Source organism: Trichomycterus rosablanca, chromosome 11 (assembly GCF_030014385.1).
Source record: "Trichomycterus rosablanca isolate fTriRos1 chromosome 11, fTriRos1.hap1, whole genome shotgun sequence".
Taxonomy (NCBI): domain Eukaryota; kingdom Metazoa; phylum Chordata; class Actinopteri; order Siluriformes; family Trichomycteridae; genus Trichomycterus; species Trichomycterus rosablanca.
Window position 1 is genome coordinate 27644908 of NC_085998.1, and position 24686 is coordinate 27669593.

General features: G+C 43.8%; 1 protein-coding gene across 1 annotated transcript in view; it reads left to right on the forward strand.

Annotated features, from left to right (window-relative positions):
- Positions 1-24686, forward strand: part of igf1ra (insulin-like growth factor 1a receptor) — a 196910-nt gene that overhangs the window by 37685 nt on the left and 134539 nt on the right. The window contains exon 2 of the mRNA XM_063004128.1: positions 911-1474. Within this exon, the coding sequence (XP_062860198.1) occupies positions 911-1474 (564 nt within the window). The remainder of the gene's footprint in view (positions 1-910; positions 1475-24686) is intronic.

Genomic DNA, 24686 nt, shown 5'->3' on the forward strand with positions numbered 1-24686 from the left:
AAGTACATGTATTTTTGTACTTGCCGATACCGATACCTATTTAGAATACCGTTTTTTTTTTTAAACAAAAACACACGTGAGAAGTGACGAGAAGTTTAATGATACCACGTCCAAAAATGCACGTCAACAAGTAGCGAGTGATCAAAGTGTTTGTGCGCTGATGTGATGAAATCAAGGAGGAAAAATAAATGAATCTGAGTGGATTTGGCAACACGAATAGCATGGATTGTTCTGTAATGAGCTGGAGGTTAATAAATATTTTTGCAATGTTGGTGTTTTGTTGTTATGTTTTGTAGAGAACGATCAGGTCAGAAATACTGTAAAATGTGTGTGTGTGCCGGTGTATTCTAATATAAACTATATTATCCCCCTGTCCCACCTGTTTACACTCCTCTCCTGCGTTTCCCCTCACACCGTATCCTGCGCTTTTATTGGTTGTTCGACATGTCACTCATTCCCAGTCGCACATCTCAGATCAGATATCTGACGCAGAGCCGTAGATTCTCTCTACCGCTCTGATCTGATGTGCTAGAAAACTCGGCGAGCCGGTCGGATCGAGTTGTTGGATAGTTCACACTTAGCGATCGAGAGCCGAGTTTTGATCGCCGAGTTGCTCCTGAGCCGTCGCCGAGCGAAAATCAGGGCAAAAATCGTGTAGTGTGAACCAGGCATAACGCAGCAACGTGCACTAGGCACACGGTATCGAATGTTTAGTATCGGAGCCTCGTTTGCGAGTACGAGTACAAGTTAATGAGCGCGGTATCGGGCAAATACCCGACACCAGTATCGGTACTCATGCATCTTTAGTAATTACCCATTAGTAACTGCAACTGTCCATTCCTGATTCCGGTGTCATGTTCCATTCAGGTTTAAGTTCAAATATCTAATTGCATTTTCACTTCTTCCCCAGTTGTCTGTGGCCCTCACATCGATATCCGCAACGACATCAGCGAATTCAAGAAGCTGGAGAACTGCACAGTGGTGGAAGGCTACCTGCAGATCCTCCTCATCGGAGATAAAAACCACAACCCTTACCAGGAGTTCCGCACGCTCAGCTTCCCCAAGCTCACCATGGTCACCGATTACCTGCTGCTTTTCCGCGTGGCCGGCCTGGACAGCCTCAGCACGCTGTTCCCCAACCTCAGCGTCATCCGGGGACGCAACCTGTTCTACAACTACGCCCTGGTGATCTTTGAGATGACCAGCCTGAAGGACATCGGCCTTTACAACTTGAGGAACATCACGCGAGGCGCCATTCGGATCGAGAAGAACCCGGAGCTGTGCTACCTCGAGTCAGTGGACTGGTCGCACATCATGGACGCCGAGTTCAACAACTATATCGCTGGGAACAAGCAGTCTAAGGAGTGTGGAGATGTTTGCCCTGGTATTATGGAGGACAACCCACAGTGCTTCAGGAGCAGCTTTAACAACAATTATAGCTACCGCTGCTGGACCTCCAGCCACTGCCAGAAAGGTAGGACTGATGGGATTTGTGTTAATAGCAGCGGGGTTTTTTTTCATCCTGACCATAAAGACAGAGGGCCAGGCTGACCGCTTTTTGAGATCACACTGATTGCTTGGTTCTGCTAGCATTAAATGACTCAGTAGTTCAACACACTGTGCAAATCCACCTCCAGGATGTTTTTAGGTACCCTTCCCGCCTTTCACATGACACATAACTCAACAGGTAGTCATATTAATAGCGTAGGTTATAGAACACGTGTGCTTGTCTTTCACTACTAGTCAGTTCAACAGTCCTCCTTCTTGTTATGCAGGTGGGCTATGAACTGTACACCCTGCTCATGATTGCAGTATAGTAGCTATGATGTTTGTTCACTCAGTAGGGAAGTCTACCCCTGGCCTTTGTAAGGCTAACACAGACTGATTTTTAACATGACCAGTATAAACAAGGGCTGCGTCCGAAATCACATACTTTAAACAGTACGTACTAGATTCGGGCCGTTAAAGCAGTACGCTCTATCAGTATGCACGCAACCTCGTACGTACCACGTCCACCATCTTACCAACGTCACGTGATGCATGACATCACATCGCCACAGTTATAACAATTAAAAAAATCAGACCAAATAACTTCTGTCGCTCTCCACAAAGCTGCTGATAACGTTACTCAGGGTTGTACTAAATTATAACATTTTTATAATTGTTGTCTTTCCGCCTTCTTTCCATCTCCGCTTCAAATGCCTTTGCAGATCCAGTTGAATTATGGGATAGATTATCGGACCGGAGTGTGCTGTGTTTGCATACTTAAAAATGGCCGCCCAGGCAGTAGGTCATCTGGGTACTTTTCCCGTACTGTTTAATGAATGCTGCGTACAGTAGACCCTTGAGTTACGAACGGTTTACCATACGAACATTTTGGGTTACGAACGATCTTTTTCAACTTAACGTACGAACACATTTCGGATTAAGAACCAAAATTCGTGAAACACGTGACGTCACGAACAAGTTCACTCCAACCGTCTCTCTCTCTCTATATAAAGTGAGCGAACATTCAGACAGCGGACGGTGTTTTTCCGGTGTTTTCTTTATATTTTCTAAAATTCTATAATAAAATGTCCCCAGAGAAGGTGCAGAGAAAGCGTTTTTGTTGTTGTATAATTACTCCTGCCAGTAGCTGTTACTGTGTATCAGACAGCGGGTACAGAAGGAAGTTATTCTTTCGTGAAATTACACCTACAAAATACAACGCTATTGAAATAAAGTAGGAAATAATAATAATAATAATTTAAGATTTAAGGGCAAATATACTGTACTTGTATTTATAACAAAAAAGACATTAGAAAGGTTAGGTAAGGGGGGGTTGGGAGGTCTGGCACGGATTAATTGTATTTACATTATTTCCTATGGGGAAAAATAGGTTTAACTAACGAACATTTTGACTTAAGAACAGAACCGGAACCAATTAAATTCGTAAGTCAAGGGTCTACTGTATTTGGACACACTACCCACTCTCGCTTACTGCTTTTGCATACTGTTCAGTATGGAAGTATGTGATATGCTTGGCTGCAGTCAGTCTAGCGTTGTACTAACTGCAGACGCGTCTTTACATTAGAGGTCGGTGGGTCCAGGCCCCAGGCCCCACCAGATGTGTTGCTTTGGAGCAGCGCACGACATTATCAATACACTGATGTTTTTTTTTATAACCACTGTAATGTGTACCTGTTACGTAAAGGCCAGTATTTCTCTTAGCAGTCTTTGTTTGATGAACAGCCAAATGTATAAACATAAAGTTAGTTTGACGTTTGATATTCACTGTTTGTGTCACGAGTTTTTTCCTTTCGTTATCCGATCCAGTGATTTGGGCCAATATCGGACCGATACAGGTACAGAGTATCGGATCGGTGCCAGCTCTAAATTATACTATGCTGTACTTAGCTACCCATAGTCATTATAATCATGTTAGGCACTACTAATAGCAAAACAATATAATGAATCAAGTTGACAATTTAATACAGGGTAAAATTTTAATTTAAAAAATCAATAGAAAATTTGTAATGTTAAGCTCTAAAGGAAGGTAATGTACCAGTTGTACCAAATGTGCGCATGTGTGACTTAATGGATGAGGTGCATTTGTGTTTGGAATCATTGAGCAAGTAGGTTTGTGTGTAGTTTCACTGACAAGTCTAATACAGCCAGAGACACCACAACCTGATAAGACTCCAGCTCTACATTACAGTTAAACATTTGGTGAGCCTTATCTATGTTGTAGGGAGAGCGTTATGACTAGACTTATTATTGATTAAAAGCTACAGCAGCAGACTATGGCGGACACGTTATTTTGTCTCCAGTCAATCAAATGACAAAAAAACTCTGTATAGAGCCAAAACAGGAAACATAGAGCTTGTAATTTGATATTCCTAAACGTCACAGCCAGCAGATTGAAGCACTGCACTGAACGGTACCGTTCTCCTGGCAACCGCCAAACCCAGACTCACCCATCGGTTTGCCAGACGGAGAAGCGTGATTCCTCACTCCAGAGAACACGTCTCCACTGCTCTAGAGTCCAGTGACGGTGTGCTTTACACCACTGCATCCGACACTTTGCATTGCGCTTGGTGATGTAAGGCTTGGATGCAGCTGCTCGGCCATGGAAACCCATTCCATGAAGCTCTACACACTGTTCTTGAGCTAATCTGAAACCCACATAAAGTTTGGAGGTCTGTAGCGATCGACTCTGCAGAAAGTTGGCGACCTCCGCGCACTATGCACCTCAGCATCCGCTGCCCCCTGCCGCTCTGTCATTTTACGTGGCTACCACTTCGTGGCTGAGTCGCTGTCGTTCCCAATCGCTTCCACTTTGTTATAATACCACTGACAGTTGACTCTGGAATACAGTAATCCCTCGCTATATTGCGCTTCGACTTCTGCGGCTTCACTCTATCGTGGATTTTATATGCAAGCATGTCTAAATATAAATCGCAGATTTTTCGCTGGTTCGCTGATTTCTGGGGAGAAGGAGCCTTTTTATTTCTGATACATGCTTCCTCAGTTGGTTTGCCCAGTTGATTTCATACACGGGACGCTATTGGCGGACGGCTGAGAAGCTACCCAATCAGAGCACGCGGTTAAGTATCCTGGGTGCTGATTGGCTCAGCGAAGGAGAGACGCATTAGATTCCGCTTTATGCTGTATAACTGTGCGGGAAATGTTTATAAGAGTGTGGGAGGGTTTATAAGGCCTTAAAATTAGTGCTGGACAGTAATTCGATATCGATATATATCGCGATAAAAAAAATTTCAATAACGGTGATATGATTTATAAACAAATTCGATCGATATGCTTACGTCAGTGCGTGATGACGTACGCCACAGGCACGAAGCCAGTGCTTAGCGTTACCGCTCTGATTATACTACGCTACAACACGGTGGATATTAGCGGCTAAATGAGCTCAACAGCTGTGAAGGAACGAGCATCCACAGTTAAAAAAGAAGCAGTAGAAATAGTTGATAAGAGAGGAAAAGACTCTTTTTTTTCTGTATTCTTCAAGCACAACACCTGATATAGCAAATTCTGCAGCAACTCTAATATTTTTTATCCTGGTTGAGCACTTTTGTTTGAAAATGTTTACATACAAATAATAATCAGTCCATGTTGTGGATTAAAGTTGGTTAAGACCAGAGGTGGAAAGTAACAAATTACATTTACTCGCGTTACTGTAACTGAGTAGTTTTTTTGTGTACTTGTACTTTTTAAAATAGATTTCACAGCCTGTAATTTTACTTTTACTTAAGTATGTTTTGTATTAGGAATTGTAATTCGCTAAATTTTAAATCACATCCGTTACTGAGTAAAATAAAAACGCTAAAGTAATCGCGGCTGGGAAACTGCTGCAGTGAATTCTGCGATGGGGAGTCGGATCTTTTGTCTCAGTTACTTTTAAAGAGCCGTATATACAGTGTATCACGAAAGTGAGTACACCCCTCACATTTCTGCAGATATTTAAGTATATCTTTTCATGGGACAACACTGACAAAATGATACTTTGACACAATGAAAAGTAGTCTGTGTGCAGCTTATATAACAGTGTAAATTTATTCTTCCCTCAAAATAACTCAATATATAGCCATTAATGTCTAAACCACCGGCAACAAAAGTGAGTACACCCCTAAGAGACTACACCCCTAAATGTCCAAATTGAGCACTGCTTGTCATTTTCCCTCCAAAATGTCATGTGATTTGTTAGTGTTACTAGGTCTCAGGTGTGCATAGGGAGCAGGTGTGTTCAATTTAGTAGTACAGCTCTCACACTCTCTCATACTGGTCACTGAAAGTTCCAACATGGCACCTCATGGCAAAGAACTCTCTGAGGATCTTAAAAGACGAATTGTTGCGCTACATGAAGATGGCCAAAGCTACAAGAAGATTGCCAACACCCTGAAACTGAGCTGCAGCACAGTGGCCAAGATCATCCAGCGTTTTAAAAGAGCAGGGTCCACTCAGAACAGACCTCGCGTTGGTCGTCCAAAGAAGCTGAGTGCACGTGCTCAGCGTCACATCCAACTGCTGTCTTTGAAAGATAGGCGCAGGAGTGCTGTCAGCATTGCTGCAGAGATTGAAAAGGTGGGGGGTCAGCCTGTCAGTGCTCAGACCATACGCCGCACACTACATCAAATTGGTCTGCATGGCTGTCACCCCAGAAGGAAGCTTCTTCTGAAGTCTCTACACAAGAAAGCCCGCAAACAGTTTGCTGAAGACATGTCAACAAAGGACATGGATTACTGGAACCATGTCCTATGGTCTGATGAGACCAAGATTAATTTGTTTGGTTCAGATGGTCTCAAGCATGTGTGGCGGCAATCAGGTGAGGAGTACAAAGATAAGTGTGTCATGCCTACAGTCAAGCATGGTGGTGGGAATGCCATGGTCTGGGGCTGCATGAGTGCAGCAGGTGTTGGGGAGTTACATTTCATTGAGGGACACATGAACTCCAATATGTACTGTGAAATACTGAAGCAGAGCATGATCCCCTCCCTCCGGAAACTGGGTCGCAGGGCAGTGTTCCAGCATGATAATGACCCCAAACACACCTCTAAGACCACCACTGCTTTATTGAAGAGGCTGAGGGTAAAGGTGATGGACTGGCCAAGCATGTCTCCAGACCTAAACCCAATGGAACATCTTTGGGGCATCCTCAAGCGGAAGGTGGAGGAGCGCAAAGTCTCGAATATCCGCCAGCTCCGTGATGTCGTCATAGAGTAGTGGAAAAGCATTCCAGTGGCAACCTGTGAAGCTCTGGTAAACTCCATGCCCAGGAGAGTTAAGGCAGTTCTGGGAAATAATGGTGGCCACACAAAATATTGACACTTCAGGAACTTTCACTAAGGGGTGTACTCACTTTTGTTGCCGGTGGTTTAGACATTAATGGCTGTATATTGAGTTATTTTGAGGGAAGAATAAATTTACACTGTTATATAAGCTGCACACAGACTACTTTTCATTGTGTCAAAGTGTCATTTTGTCAGTGTTGTCCCATGAAAAGATGTACTTAAATATCTGCAGAAATGTGAGGGGTGTACTCACTTTTGTGATACACTGTATATAACGACTCCCAAAAGCGCGAATCGATTCCTTCATTTCAGTTTAAAGGGCCGTTTGTTATAATGAATGATGCAGGACCCAAAGATGCAGAGTTCAAATAATAGATTTTTATTATTTTCAATAAATAAGCACAAAATAAAGCAAAAAGAAACAAAAGACAACTCCGGCGAAGTGCCGAGTGAGCCACTGGCGCCGCGGGCAACTGAAAGGGAAAAAATACACGTTAACAAAAAAAACAAAGATAGCGAGGCGCGAACCCGGGTCCCACAGACGCAGGCCGTTCGCGCAGCTCGCAGCGCTATTTGGTAGCGCTAGTAAGAGCTGAGGGTCCGCTCCTAAGGAAGAGCGGATGACAGCGAGATCTCGAACTTAGTCGAGCCCGTTAAAGGGAAGTCCTACCAAGTGGGCGGGACGAGAACTCACCGGTACGGTCACCAGCGGAACGTACTGAGCCGCTGGGAAGTAACCGGTATAATAAGAAAGGATTACGGGAGTGACGGCGAAAGCGCGGATTCGAACCCGGGGTGAGTAGGAGAAACAAGCCGTAACTTTTATCCACTCAGCCAGGCTGACATAGCGGATCCGCTTCACCGAACAGCAACTCGCGCATGCGCTGAAGGTAGCAGGGCTAGCTTAGCCACTATGCTAACTGTTCAGCATTACGCAAACTGGCAAACGCTACAAATAAATAGCAGCGCGGTGACTGCACGTAATCGCACCGTATCTAAGCAAAATACTAACCCTATATACATCGGCCTTCCGACCTTACGCCTCCAACCGCTGTACAGCGCCTGGAGGTACCGTCTAAGCCCTAAGAAAAGAAAATGCTGGCTAAGTGCAGCACAAGATGCGATAGGCGCAGCCGTTACCAAACAACAGAGGAAAAAAGGTGCGACGCCGGCAACCTGGTGACGCCCCCTTATATAGGGCGATCACAGGTGCCGTGCGTTCGCACCTAATGAGCTGGCCTAGTATTTAAGGCTGAGCTCTTGGGTGATCTGTAACGCCTGCGACGCTGTGACCTGGTGGTAGTATCACTAGTCGTCGCGGGCACCCTAACACCGTTCAATAGATTTGAATCATTCTACGACACATCACTGGTGGTTATACAGTTTGAAAAGGTTTTATGGGACTAAAATGACACATGACACATCCCTAAATGTTTTAAATGTTGTATCAACATGTTTCTTCTATTATATTTGAATTAAAAGCAACTATTGTGAGATTTATATCCACTTGTCCTGTTCGCATTACACAGAAGAGACCCCCTCTCCTGTTAATAAAGTAACTAAGTAATGTTTACTCTGAGTACATTTTAAATGAGTTACTTTTTACTTGAGTAGATTTTCAGACTAGTAACTTTACTCGTACTTAAGTGAAAATTCATTAAAGTAATAGTACTTTTACTTGAATACAATATTTTAGTACTCTTTCCACCTCTGGTTAAAACATATGTTAATATATTATATTATATATTGTCAAAGCTTATGTTTATTTGAGAATGATGATGTGTTTTTGATGCTGAATACAAGTAAAAGGTGAAAGCTAATTTATTTGTATTATTATTATTATTTCTAAAATATTATGTAGTTGTAAAGGGTGAGATTTCATAGACTTTGGAAATAAATGTTTCAGAGTTTTGCAGTTACAGCCTTTCAATGTTGGTGTTCCTGGCAGTTTTTCTGACATTTGTATTATTCATATCGTTATCGGAATTATATCGTATCGACCGAAATTAGGAGTTATATCGTGATATAAATTTTGGCCATATCGTCCAGCCCTACTTAAAATATATAAAAATAACCATATAAACACATGGTTTTTACTTCGCGGATTTTCACCTTTCGATCGAGGAGGGATTACTGTACTTAGTAGCGAGGAAATTTGACGACTGGACTTGAGAGCGACCCATTCTTTCACTAATGTTTGTAGAAGCAGTCTGTATGCCTAGATGCTTGGTTTTATACACCTGTGGCCATGTAAGTGATTGGAACACCTGAATTCAATGATTTGGATGGGTGAGTAAATACTTTTGGCAATATAATGTATGTAACGATAGTCGCCATGCATCAGCTAGAAAGGAGCTTAAACAACAAGCACTAAACAAGGAGGCGGTTTTAATGTTATGGCTGATCAGTGTGTGTACATATGCAAGTTTCCATACATTAGTTCACATCAGTTTACAGGCTCAAACTAACTAAAAGGATTTGATACTGTAGGTCATGGTGACATGAATAAGGGGTGTTTAAATTGGAATGGGTCCAGCAAAAAGTTCCCAAATTACTTAATACTCTAGTATTAGTGCCTCAGTGCAGCAGACTGTATTTACCAGTGTAACACACCTCAACACGCTTTTATCTATGGCTGGTCTTTGTAACCGAATGCCAGCATGTCTCATTACTTCTGGCTTTTTTGGAATGCCTGGGAAACTTTTCATTGTGCCCTCCTTTCCTCCCTCAAGTACACAAGAATGGTGGGAAAAGCACAGTGGATGAGAGGGCTGGAGCTCGTTCCCAGCGCTGGGCTTCCGAAGATTTGTGTGGCTTTTAGGCCCCGCTACAGACCACACCATCAAAGCTTTGTCCCCCAGTCAAGAAAACAAAGAAAGGAAGCTAAACCTTTCACATATACTCGTCAAGGTGAGGAAACGAAGGCCCCTAAATGTTCCTCACGATGTCGAAACGGTTTAATGAACATAGACTTTGACCTGGTCCTGGCTGAAGGATGATTTATGCTTCTGCACGTCTTTTCCTAACGGCACAGAGGGAGTTTATAGCTAAGCGTGGTGCACAGTGGTTTGTAGAGGGGCACATGTGCACAGAAGGGCTTAGGTAACAAGATAAAGCATTAACGTCCATTTCTCTAACAGATGCCAGCAGTACACAGTCTGGTTCTGGTTTAGCTCTTCAACATAAGTGGGTAGCAGTGTCGCCTCACAGCATGAGGGTCCTGGGTTCGATTCCTAGGTTGAGCGATCCGGGTCCTTTCTGTGTGGAGTTTGCATGTTCTCCCTGTGTCTGTGTGGGTTTCCTCCGGGAGCTCTGGTTTCCTCCAACAGTCCAAAGACATGCAAGTGAGGTGAATTGGAGATACAAAATTGTCCATGACTGTGTGACATTAAAGACTTGTCACAGACTCGTCCTGAAGGTCCAATCCTATCAGACTTCATATTGACTACATAGTGCACTACATAGTGAAAGTGCTACTTTATAGTTTAGGACAGAATTCTCTAATTCCCCTTTTGTGATTCTTCTGTTGCTGGAGCCAACCCTCCGCCTCCTGAGAGCTGAGATCATGTGTGTGAGTCTGACCCCAGCTTCCAGATATATATACACATACACTGATCAGCCATAACATTAAAACCACCTCCTTGTTTCTACACTTACTGTCCATTTTATCATCTCCACTTATCATATAGAAGCACTTTGTAGTTCTACAATTACTGACTGTAGTCCATCTGTTTCTCTGCATGCTTTGTTAGCTCCCTTTCATGCTGTTCTTCATGCTGGTCAGGACCACCACAGGACCATCACAGAGCAGGTATTATTTAAGTGGTGGATCATTCTCAGCACTGCAGTGACACTGACACGGTGGTGGTGTGTTAGTATGTGTTGTGCTGGTATGAGTGGATCAGACACAGCAGCGCTGCTGGAGTTTTTAAATACCGTGTCCACTCACTGTCCACTCTATTAGACACTCCTACCTAGTTGGTCCACCTTGTAGATTTAAAGTCAGAGATGATCGCTCATCTATTGCTGCTGTTTGAGTTGGTCATCTTCTAGACCATCAGTGGTCACAGGATGCTGCCCACAGCAGTGCCAGTGAGGTGTTTAAAAACTGCAGCAGCACTGCTGTGCTTTATCCACTCATACCAGCACAACACACACTAACACACCACCACCATGTCAGTGTCACTGCAGTGCTGAGAATGATCCACCACCCAAATAATACCTGCTCTGTGGTGGTCCTGGGAGGGTCCTGACCATTGAAGAACAGCATAAAAGGGGGCTAACATAGAAAGCATGCAGAGAAACAGACGGACTACAGTCAGTAATTGTAGAACTACAAAGTGCTTCTGTATGGTAAGTGGAGCTGATAAAATGGACAGTGAGTGTAGAAACAAGGACGTGGTTTTAATGGTATGGCTGATCAGCGTATATACACCTGTGTATGTATATATGACAAACAAAGACATTGACAGCAAAGGTCGCAATTGCACAGTCCCCATGAGACCCATTTGAGCCCCTTTCCCCAGGCACAGCCACTTAATCGTGCTTATTTGTGCAACCAGCCCAGACAGGAAACTTTTCAAACACACTTAAAACGCCTACTGCAGCCAAACCACAAAGTTTTTCCATGTCTGTTTATCCATGTTACTCTGAGCTAGGCTTTTGTTTCACTGACCCTCCTGTGTGCCGATCCTAGAATTTCCCAGCAGTCCCTTCCAGACGTGTCAGCACCTGTCTCTCTGCACACCTGTTTGGTATGGTAATGCTGTGTCTGAATGCCGTGTCTTTCGGGGGCCGAGTGAGTCATCCATACCCAAGGCTCCCTCAGCACAACAAAACAAAACAAAACAAAACAAAAGGGAAGGCACGGAAAAAGTACGAGTGGATAGTTGATTTACTCAATGGGATCAAGTACCACCTACCTGAGGATGTTTTTGTTCTGTCTGACTTCTCCACAAAGCAACAAAAGCCTTGTCAAATTTGCTTCGGGAGGTTTTGTGTTGGCCAAGACTTTGTGCTTTGTTAGCGTCTCCTCACATTCACAAGGGGCGAACACTGAGAGGAGACTAGAAAGCTTAAAAAACAGGGAAAAGTGAGCCAGAAAGTTGGTAGGGCAGGGCAGCCCAACGCCCTTCCCAGACATCGTCCCTGTTTTTAAGACCGAACCCAAACAAGCATGCGATACGATAACCTTGAGATCACGGGATAAAAGATAAGATGTATTAAAGCGGGCACAGCAAAGGAGAGTGCCTGTCACCAGAAGGTGTTGGTGTTACTGTGTCACCTCTGCATGGCTCTGCATGTCCAACCTGTCTAGTGTTCTTTGAAGGCCAGCCCCACCCCTGCTTCCCTCCTCCTGCCCCGTCCACATAATTGCCTTGTTTTTCTTCAGCACAGATGTTTCTTCAAGGGCGCGCAGTGGTTTTGTAGTCAGCCTAGAGATGGCTCCTCTCTGAGAGTCGCGCTCTCTAATTATGCCACGGAAAGATACCGACTACTACAGCTCGCTCACCGTGCGTCCGATTTTATGCACCCATGAGCGAAATCGGATGGGGGGGGGGGGGGGGGGGTCTGCTGGAGATCTATTGTTTTTCAGACTGTTTGAACATCGGATTACATTCCTGAACTTGTTCTAGCATGAGCCGCTTCCTGTTTCTTTGCTGCATAAGGGTCTGTGTGTCTGTATGTGTGCGCAAACATACTTTTGTGGGAGACTTTGATTGAGCAGCATCAAGAATAATGACTCCTGGCTTTCTAAACCCAGTCATCTGGAAATGAAGTGTAGTCTTTTATGAGGGTTTTATAATCACATCATATTTATATCAGCTAATGTTTCTTTTTTCCTTTCTAACGAGAACGGGGATGTTAATCAATAACCAGCACAGAAGTCAGCGTCCGATTAATGCTGTCGGCTGAAAATGGCATCTTCCTTTATTTCCGACAGCTGACGGTTGATTCCAATTGAGAGCGCAGCTACAGTCAGTACAGAGTAAGAACGCTGATTGAAAACGCAGCCCGACGCAGTAAAATCACAAACGGGGGCGCTCGGAGCTGACATCTCTAACTCTTCGATTCAAATCTCAGCTCAACCGACAGGCTGGACGCATACACGAACAATGATTGGCTCATTCGCAGGGAGGGAGTCTTAACTGATGCAATTACGACCTCTGCTGGCTGATTTATGGTGCCTGCACAGAGACATGGGATAATGGGATCAGGGTGGGACAATCTGTGCAAAGCTGATCCACATATGAACTCGCCCCGTGCAGGTGAAAAGATGCAGTCGGCTACTGCACGTGTCGGAGGGGGCGTGTGTTAGTCACGGCTCTCCTCAGTCAGGAGTGGAGGTCAACATCAATAGAGAGGAAGCATGATGCAGTCGGGTAATTGGATACGACTAGATTGGGAGTAAAACTGAGGGGAAAATGCACAAGAAAAAAAATCACTGCTTGACTGCTTGTTAAACTCTACACATGCAGATCTGTCTATAATGTTGTTGTTTTTTTTTTTAATGCATTTTCTCCCCATTTTCCTCCCGAGCGCACTCAATTTTGTCTTCCGCTGCTGAGAGATACCCGATTGCATCCAAGGAGAACACGTCGCTGTACACGCCTCTTCCGACACATGCACAGCCCTTCTCTTCTCGCCCCTGCATTCTGCACAGGCGTCTCTTCCACCAGTCAGGGTCCTTACACAGCGCATGAAGAGCCATCCACCCACACATAGTCCGGCCCCCACCATGCAGATACGGTGGCCAATTAGTATCTGCTGCAGGCACTGCCAATTATGCCCACCAGGTGGCACCAAGCCGACCAGTGGCAACACTGAGTTTCGAACTGAGGAGTTCAGAAACTCGGTGCTGGTGTGTTAGCGGAATACCACCTGGGAGCTTGGTCTATGATGTTTTTGTAGTGTGTGTGTGTGGGGGGATGAAGCCCTGCACCTGCAAGAACTAAAAATGAACCTGTGTGCAGGATGCTTGATCAAGGTAGAACAATACTGTGGCTAAGAAGTTACTAACAAAAGGGGATACAGTAATCCCTCGCTATATCGCGCTTCGACTTTTGCGGCTTCACTCTATCGCGGATTTTATATGCAAGCATGTCTAAATATAAATCGCGGATTTTTCGCTAGTTCGCGGATTTCTGCAGACAAGGGGTGTGTTTGAAAAGCTAGGGAGCTCTCTACTTAGACGCATTTCACGTCATCCTGTGCGCTTCCGAACATTTCAACGTTATTTTCACTCAAAAACGAGGGAGCATCCGACGCTGCCTTAGTGATCAAGGCAATCCCAGAATTCATTGCGAGTCGGGCGCTCTTCTCTCACAGAAAAATAAACATGGCTGACGGGGCGGAGAAACGAATGGAGTTATTTTCAAACGTAAATAAAATATTACTGATTTTTAACTTTTATAAACTTGTACCGAGTGTTTTTATTTGCAAGTTCGGGCTTGTCAGGAAATGTAACCGTTATCGGTACATGAAGGAAAATGTTATATTGACATGTTAGCGTGCTGTGCTACCTCAATCCATTGGTTTTAATGACAAGATGCTAAATGCTAAACCCGATGGAATCGGGTTATGAAAATAACCATATAAACACATGGTTTTTACTTCGCGGATTTTCACCTTTCGCGGGGGGTTCTGGAATGCAACCCCCGCGATCGAGCAGGGATTACTGTACATGCTAATTAACGGAAATTAAGCAACAACTGAAAGACACAAAAACAAAAAATTTTGATTATTATTTTATTATTATTATTTGGTTGTTTATTTTTACAAAATGATGTGGAAATTTTGCATCATGCTCCAGTATAAAGGTAAATCCCAAATAATACAGTCAGGTATATTAATAGTAGTTAATAGTTATTACCAGATGATAAGCAGAGCTTTACCTTTATACTTGAAGATCTTCTTCTTCCTCGTCCTTTGTCCCGTTCGGTCACGGGGTCAGCTCTCGGCGGATCATGATCCGCATTGATTTGGCAAAATTTTTACGCCGGATGCCCTTCCTGTCACAACCCTCCCTATTTTATCCGGGCTTGGGACCGGCACTACAATGCACTGGTTTGTGCATCTAGCGGCTAGGTATCTATAGGACAAATCAGTGTTTCCAATTAGCCTGGTGGCATGTTTTTGGACTGTGGGAGGAAACCCACGCGGACACGGGGAGAACATGCAATTGCAAACTCTGCACAGAAAGGACCCGGACCGCCCCACCTGGGGATCGAACCCAGGACCTTCTTGCTGTGAGGCGACAGTGCTACCCACTAAGCCAACGTTCCGCCCACCTTTATACTTGAAGATGCAAAATATCCACATCAGTACACACAGATGCATATGTGTAGAGTTGAACGTGCAGTCAGACACCATAGTGACGCAAAACTGCTTCCGGTTGTGATCACAAGCTTCCAGTAATTTAGTCGAACGGCCAGTTGGCAGTTGAGTTGAATATTTCTTAATGTGCGTTAGGGTGGCGCAGCGGTAAATTACGCTAGCTCACTACCGCTGGGATCCATGGTTCGGATCCCCAGTGGTGCTATTGGTCAGATGGGTGCTTGCATACAGACATGATTGGCTATGTCTGAGAAGGGATGGGATTGGCGCCCTGTCTGGGTTATGTTGCTTCATAGCACGGAATGATTCTGGAGAGGCCAGACTAGGGCTGGGCGATTTTTGCAAAAAAAAAAAAACCTCGATTATTTTAAAATTATACCCGATTGTCGATTACGATTTCGATTTTTTTTGTTCTTGTATAATGCAATTAAAATAAGACTCAAATTTCTTTTTTTGCATTGTAATTAAAGGCTGCAGAAGTGCAAAAATAGTAACAGCACCACCTATAATTATCCTTTTAAGGGACTCAAACTTTATAACAATAACGATATCACAATAATTAACAATAATTAAAACAAAATCAATCTAAATTATCTATATCCTTATCTATCTATATCTAAGAATAGCTCACAAACAACTTTTATTTTAAATAATGTTCAGCAGAACCTCCTTACATTAGGAAAAAAACTACAAAAAGTTCTTTACAGGTTTCTTAAAAGGAACACGAGCCTGTACTGTGCTGTTTCCACCACTGAGTGAGTCTGTATCAGTATCTACATTGGGGGGGCATCAAGTGATCACTCAGCTCAACTTTGATTTTGTCCTCTTGTGATTTGGGGGGTGGATACAACATTTTAAACATTGAAGGATGTGTAATGTGTCATTTTAGTCCCATAAAACTTTCAAACTGTATTAACCACTAGTATGTGTCGTAGAATGATTCGATTCTATTGAACGGCCCTTTAAGCCAAAATAAAAGAACCGATTCGCGCATTTGGGAGTCGTTACATACATACGGCTCTTTAAAAGGAACCGAGACAAAAGATCCGACTCCCTATCGCAGAATTCACTGCAGCAGTTTCCCAGACGCGATTTTTTTACTCAGTAACGGATGTGATTTAAAATGTAGCGAATTACAATTCTTAGTACAAAACTTACTTAAGTAAAAGTAAAATTACAGGCTGTAAAATCTACTTTAAAAAGTACAAGTACACAAAAAAACGACTCAATTACAGTAACAGGAGTAAATGTAATTCGTTACTTTCCAGCCTGATCGCGCTCATCGGCTCCGTATTTTAATTCAGTTCAGCGGTGTTTGATTCAGTGAATCTTAATGAAACTCTTCTGTTTGTGTCTCGTTTTGCCGATCGTGTTTGCGTCCTTATTACTGAATCTAACCGTTACCGTGTATAATCCTTATTGTCTTCCGTTTACTGTTTTGGTTTTCGCTGGTTTTGGACACTGTTTTCGCCCTTTTTATATTAAACTTTCCCTGATTTATATTCTGCGGGCGTCTGGTCAGTTTCTGCTTCGTGACATGTTGGTATTTTAATTAAAATATAAAGTATGTAAACAATCGCGATTGTCACATTCTAACATCGGGTGAAAACGTTCATGCGAATTAACCGAATTAATCGTGAAAATCGCCCAGCCCTAGGCCAGACACACTGCGAGCCTGACCAGGATCAAATAAAATGAATTTCCTAATGATGTTTTTTTACTGTTTCACTCAACTCGGCACGTCTGTTACTCTTTTTCTGCTCTTGTTTACATATGAACCAGCCCAGTATTTACCCAGGACTTGCTTTAGTCTCGACCCTGTAAACTGCCATGTATCTTAAGTTATATTTATGTATCCATAAATCCCCTCTGTTAAGTGCTACTTAATACCAGGGTAAGGGACTTAGTTTTTTTACTGACCCACTTGGACTTTTCCCATCTGAACTGGGTCTCCACATAAACCTGCATTCATCCTACATTTGTTTTCTTTACATGCCAGCTCTTGCCCATTTTCTTCCCTGCTCACCCCTTTCTAACTGCTGCCATCCTTCCTTATTCAGAACAGTTCATTTAAAAACCGTCATTAGGCAACGTTACTCAGCACGTCCTCATCTTGGCTCTATCTTACACGTCTAACAGACAGCTGGCTGCCCGCTTGGCCGTAGCTTTGCCCCGCACGTATGCGAGTATTTGTATACGCATAGCAGCGTGCCGTCCCGTGATTGTGTCTGCTCTGTGGCCCGCTTTCGTTCGGCCTCCGCGTCCCAGACAAACATGTTGTTAAGGCCACCCCTGACTTAGAAAGAGGGGAGGCCAGTTTGACGACGCTGTCCAAAGGCCTCACGGGGAGCCTCGCTGCCTCACAGAACACCACACACAACATCGAAACGTTTTATTTCTCCAAAGGCCATTTTCCACACCAAACACAGCCAATTTGGCTCTGGCTTGCATAGCTAACATTCTTCGCATTCCTCGGTGGTGGCACATAAAACACAGGCTGAAACTAATCGGGGGAAAAAAACAGGAGATCCTGAATACCTAAAGAGCCGTTTGCCTTTTCCACAGCTGCTCTATCAGAAGATCTTAATCCTGTCTGTTTTAACAGCTCTGTAATAAAAGCTGTTGTCTGTGGATTAATGCTGTGTGTATATATTTGTGTGTGGTTTGCTCGGAAGCTATGAGGCTAATGCAGTTGACTAGTAATTGTAGTCTAAAGCCTATTCGAACAGAATAAGATCATTAAACAAAGTATTAATTAAAACCACAGCACATTTCGAATAAAAAATAGTTTTAGGTGATTGCTCGGTGGGTAGCACTGTCGCCTCACAGCAAGAAGGTCCTGGGTTCGATTCCCAAGTGGAGTGGTCCGTGCCATGTCTGTGTGGATGTTCTCCTTGTGTCTGTGTGGGTTTCCTCCAGGAGCTCCGGTTTCCTCCCACAGTCCGAAGACATGCAAGTAAGGTGAATTGGAGAAATCATGTGATCTTGTCTATGGGATCTTAAGCAGGTTAAACGAATTCATTCGGACGCCCTGTGACGTCGTCACGTACACCGAAATTTCTTTGAGCGTTTGAGCGTTTCGTTATTTTCTAAACTATCAAACTAATGAAGCTCAGCCGTCATCTATCATATTGTGATTTCATCTGGGAATAAACCTGATTTTATCATCGTACAGCCGTTATTGTTTGTGACTAACGGTGTCAAAGTTAACGAGCTAATTGCCGCTCAGGTGGCGCAGCGGTTAAAAGACACGCTGCAACCAGGGCTGGATTCTGAGTACGTAGTATCGAATCCAGCTCTGCTTCACCGGTTCGAGGCCGAGTGGCTGTATGGGCAACGATTGGCCGGTTGCTCAGTTGGGGGGTGGGACAAAGAACCGGATGCGGATCTCTCTCTGTCAGAATGCGATTACGACCTCTGCCGGCTGATTAGAGGCGCCTGCACAGAGATGAGGAAGAGTGCCCTTAGGGTGTGTCTCTCCGCATGCAACGCTGGTTGGCACAACACTCATCAATGTGTGGGTGGCAAAGATGCATTTGGCTGCTGCTCATGTTTCGGAGGGGATGTGGGTTAGCTTCGATCTCCTCGGTCAGGGCAGGGTTCGGCATAGACAGAGAGGAAGCACGATGCAAATTGAACAATTGGATACGCTAAAGGGGGAGAAAAAAAAAGTTAACGAGCTACATTTGTGTTTTTGGTGGATTGTGCAGCGTTTCTGGACGTTCACTGGTTATTCTCACATTACTGCTAGTTTTCATTAAAGATGAATGAAACGTCGATCTGATCGTGTCATTTTCTGCTCTCTAATAACGCTTCGGCCGTGATAACCCGCAAAGCACGCAATGGGAAAATTTTACAACCAGCTTTCGGCGTAGTGATGAAGCGTAGCTCCTTACTCCCTACACAGTTTGAAGTTCACTTCATTCGAACATTTTCGTTACCTTAAAATGGTGGATAGCCCCACGTAGTGCACTTCACAGGAACAACTGGTGTGAATGAAACGCTCCTACAGAATTGGCGCTAATGGTTGAAAGACGGCTTTCTGAACCAATCAGACCTTCTGATTGTAATTTTTAGTAAGAAATGCTGTTATTTGCATTTATTTAGTTTGCGTCACACAGATGATGTGTCAATGAAATGCTTGATTGGCTTTCTAATGAGTTCGTGTTTTACTTCACAACCCGGGAAAGGTTTGGAGGTTTTAAATTATAAGCACATTTACAAAATAACGGATTATATTCCTAATGGGACACATGGTTATAAATTTAATAGCATCTGGAAAAACATAAGCTAAGGTAAGCAGTGATTAGGATTTGTTTTTTTTATGCTGTGTTTTGGATTTTGGCCGCTGTGCCGTGATTTATCGCATGCTTTTGTTTTGCAATGAAAACAAAACGTATCAGTTTAAGCTTTTAACTGGTACCTTCTTGTTACGGAAATTACATTCATTTGCACAATGACTAGGAAAGTAAAGGCACTGAGTTGTTGTAGTTTTTTATCTAAACTTACATATTATTAGTTTATTTCTACGCCACATTTCCAATATATGTTTTGTGTATATTATATTGACTCGTGACTTGACTCGGACTCTAGCCTAAAGACTCGTAACTTGACTTGGACTCTAGCCTAAAGACTCGTGACTTGACTCGGACTTTAGCCTAAAGACTCGTGACTTGACTCGGACTCTAGCCTAAAGACTCGTGACTCGACTCGGACTCTAGCCTAAAGACTCGTGACTTGACTCGGACTCTAGCCTAAAGATTTGTGACTCGACTCGGACTCTAGCCTAAAGACTCGTGACTCGACTCGGGCTCTAGCCTAAAGACTCGTGACTTGACTCGGACTCTAGCCTAAAGACTCGTGACTCGACTCGGACTCTAGCCTAAAGACTCGTGACTCGACTCGTTTGATTTTTAATATTTCTTTTTTATTATGGACAGTCCCATACCCAATAAAATAAAGTACTTTGTTTCTTTCCAAACTGGCACCAACGGTTCAACTTGAATGAGGTTATACCATTTATAATACCATCATTTACCATTTATATTGTAAAAGTTTTATTCATGTATTAACAGATTGCTTTTGAGTCCTATTGGAGCATAGCTCGACTCTCAGTACTTGATACTGAGGCTCTGTGTGGGAACCAAACACAGGCAGTTGATAAGAAGCGCCTGGCTGACTCCGCCAGTACGCGGGCAGTGTAAGCGGCCACTGAGTTATAATCAGGAATAAGAAATGACTAGATTGGGAGTGGGAAAACATATATAATTATAATCATAAGGGACCACAGAGGTATATGCGGTCAGACGTCGGCCAAACTGACGTTATGCGGTGCATTTCAAAATTGAACATGTGACCAGCCTGTCGTATTTTAAATAGTTTTTCAGTTACTAAAGTAAGAATCTCATTCGGTTGAACTATTCCTCGAATAGTTGTCTGTCCTCTGCTAAGACGTGTGGCCGTAGCAGCAGGGGATCGTGGAAGACTCGCTCTTGTTGGCTGGGTCAAGGTCGTGGTGATCGGTCACGAGTGCTGCAGGGTCAGATTTCTCCCCTGGGGAAAACAGTGTTTGTGGTTTGCTGCTTTTCTTCACGTCTCTCCTCCGGCCTGCTTTCATACTTCGTTCTGAGCTTCTGTGCCAGCAGACGGAGCTGATGGACGGATAGCGTCTTTTATTAAAAAGGATAAAGAGATAAAGAGGCAGGAAAGGATTCGTAAATAAACCTTATTGCCGGACAAGCCTACAACCGGTGTTGATGAAATGTCTAAGAATAGTGATCCCTTGTGCTGTCATGTTTATGGTGTTTTTGAAGGCAGGTGCATGAGGTTATATCAGTGGTGGTGAGGGCTGGAATGAGTATGGATGAGGAACCAATGCAGGGCAGAGCCTGAAGTGGAGCTGTGATATATATATCTGCCCTGCATTGGTTCCTCATCCATTCTCATTTCTGCCCTCATCACTGATATAACCTTGTGCATCTGCCTTCAAAATATATACACCGACTAGGCATAACATTATGACCACTGACAGGTTAAGTGAATAACACTGATTATCTCTTCATCACAGCACCTGTTAGTAGGTGGGATATATTAGGCAGCAAGTGAACATTTTATCATCAAAGTTGATGTGTCAGAAACAGGAAAAATGGGCAAGCATAAGGATTTAGACGAGTCCAAAACTGCAGCTCTTGTGGGGTGTTCCCGGTCTGCAGTGGTCAGTATCTATCAAAAGTGGTCCAAGGAAGGAACAGTGTTTAAACCGGCAACAGGGTCAAGGGCGGCCAAGGCTCACTGATGCACGTGGGGAGCGAAGGCTGGCCCGTGTGGTCCAGTCCAACAGACGAGCTACTGTAGCTCAAATTGCTGAAGAAGTTAATGCTGGTTCTGATAGAAAGGTGTCAGAATACACAGTGCATCACAGTTTGTTTGCATACTTGCGACTTGAGCAATAAAACATCACAAAAGTTCCACGACACAAACATCCATTTGTGTGAAATAACCATTAAATCCAGTCTAAAAGCTCCATTTACATCTGTGTTTAGCTGTATTAACTTCTTGTGTGGTGGTTCTGCAGCTCGAGGTTTTGAAAATCGGCTTCTCGGGAGAATAAAAAAAAGCTTTACGTAGCTTTACAGGGACACTAAATTTCTCTCTGTTATTACTGGTTATAAGCGCTCTGTACTGGTTATAAGTGCTCTGTACTGCCCAAATTCATCGGTCATTGTTTTAGTACAATAAGTCACGTTAAGCTTTATTTTTCACGTTAAGCGTTGTTCGTACTGTCTAAAGCACTTTTACTTTTTCATCGCTTTGAAAATATCAAAATTGAATCAGATGAACTTTTAAAACATGAAAGAACAGCGCAATAGCGGTTTCACAGCCTCTACACTGTGACACGCCCACAGATGACGTCACGGTCCGCGCCGATTGCTTATGCAGAGCTGATTGCTTATGCACATACTGCCTAATGAATGGCGCCTGCTTAGATTCTAAGCTTTAAAACAGTGCTGTCAAGGCTAATGTGTTCATTTTTAACACTAACGTTTATTTAATTAATTTTGCACTGCGCCGGATGGGGGCCGTAGGTGTGTGGGGGGTTGAGGGTGCCTGCCACCGCTGCTAAAAAAAAATTCTAGAGGAAACACTGAAACGGTATTGGCCTTGTCTTGGCCTCCAAATTCCCCAGATCTCAATCCAATCGAGCATCTGTGGGATGTGCAGGACAAACAAGTCCGATCCATAGAGGCCCCACTTAGCAACATACAGGAGTTAAAGGATCTGCTGTGGTGCCAGATACCACAGCACACCATTAGGGGTCTAGTGGAGTCCATGCCTTGACAGGTCAGGGCTGTTTGGCAGCAAAAGGGGGACCAACACAATATTAGGAAGGTGGTCATAATGTATATACAGTGTATCACAAAAGTGAGTACACCCCTCACATTTCTGCAAATATTTCATTATATCTTTTCATGGGACAACACTATAGACATGAAACTTGGATATAACTTAGAGTAGTCAGTGTACAGCTTGTATAGCAGTGTAGATTTACTGTCTTCTGAAAATAACTCAACACACAGCCATTAATGTCTAAATAGCTGGCAACATAAGTGAGTACACCCCACAGTGAACATGTCCAAATTGTGCCCAAATGTGTCGTTGTCCCTCCCTGGTGTCGTGTGTCAAGGTCCCAGGTGTAAATGGGGAGCAGGGCTGTTAAATTTGGTGTTTTGGGTACAATTCTCTCATACTGGCCACTGGATATTCAACATGGCACCTCATGGCAAAGAACTCTCTGAGGATGTGAGAAATAGAATTGTTGCTCTCCACAAAGATGGCCTGGGCTATAAGAAGATTGCTAACACCCTGAAACTGAGCTACAGCATGGTGGCCAAGGTCATACAGCGGTTTTCCAGGACAGGTTCCACTCGGAACAGGCTTCGCCAGGGTCGACCAAAGAAGTTGAGTCCACGTGTTCGGCGTCATATCCAGAGGTTGGCTTTAAAAAATAGACACATAAGTGCTGCCAGCATTGCTGCAGAGGTTGAAGACGTGGGAGGTCAGCCTGTCAGTGCTCAGACCATACGCCGCACACTGCATCAACTCGGTCTGCATGGTCGTCATCCCAGAAGGAAGCTGACGCACAAGAAAGCCCGCAAACAGTTTGCTGAAGACAAGCAGTCCAAGAACATGGATTACTGGAATGCCCTGTGGTCTGACGAGACTAAGATAAACTTGTTTGGCTCAGATGGTGTCCAGCATGTGTGGCGGCGCCCTGGTGAGAAGTACCAAGACAACTGTTTCTTGCCTACAGTCAAGCATGGTGGTGGTAGCATCATGGTCTTGGGCTGCATGAGTGTTGCTGGCACTGGGGAGCTGCAGTTCATTGAGGGAAACATGAATTCCAACATGTACTGTGACATTCTGAAACAGAGCATGATCCCCTCCCTTCGAAAACTGGGCCTCATGGCAGTTTTCCAACAGGATAACGACCCCAAACACAACCTCCAAGATGACAACTGCCTTGCTGAGGAAGCTGAAGGTAAAGGTGATGGACTAAACCCAATTGAGCACCTGTGGCGCATCCTCAAGTGGAAGGTGGAGGAGTTCAAGGTGTCCAACATCCACCAGCTCCGTGATGTCATCATGGAGGAGTGGAAGAGGATTCCAGTAGCAACCTGTGCAGCTCTGGTGAATTCCATGCCCAGGAGGGTTAAGGCAGTGCTGGATAATAATGGTGGTCACACAAAATATTGACACTTTGGGCACAATTTGGACATGTTCACTGTGGGGTGTACTCACTTATGTTGCCAGCTATTTAGACATTAATGGCTGTGTGTTGAGTTATTTTCAGAAGACAGTAAATCTACACTGCTATACAAGTTGTACACTGACTACTCTAAGTTATATCCAAGTTTTATTTCTATAGTGTTGTCCCATGAAAAGATATAATAAAATATTTGCAGAAATGTGAGGGGTGTACTCACTTTTGTGATACACTGTATGTGTACTATGTGAATGTGCACACCCCTCCACTAGAGTGTGTGTGGTGCTGTGTGTAGAGCAGAGCTGCATGCTGCCGGTCGGCTATTGTGGCACGGAAGCAGTGATTCATTTGCCATTTTCTGCACACAAGCCATGAAAAAGCAGCGGAAATACTCCAACTTCCGGGCTTGTTAGTGTTTCATGCTTAGAGTCACTGCTCTTTCAGCCTGGCTGCTGTGGACGTGTGTGGTACAGCCCTGCCAATTTGCTTACACGCTGCTGTAACCGTGTAGGCGACCAATGATTCACCAAAAATTCACCCAATTATGAAACCCACAAAACGCAATTACATTTGTAACTAGTCGTGATTTATTTACCTATTTACTTAATGAAATGTGTTTATCTGTGGTCTGTGAAATGTCTATGGCCTATGAAATTTACGTTTACATTTGCTGCATTTAGCAGATGCTTTTATCCAAAGCGACTTACAACTATCAATGAATACAGTTCATGCAGTTGAGCGTTAATGGCCTTTCTCATAGGCCCAGCAGTGGCAACTTGGCGATGGTGGGGCTCGAA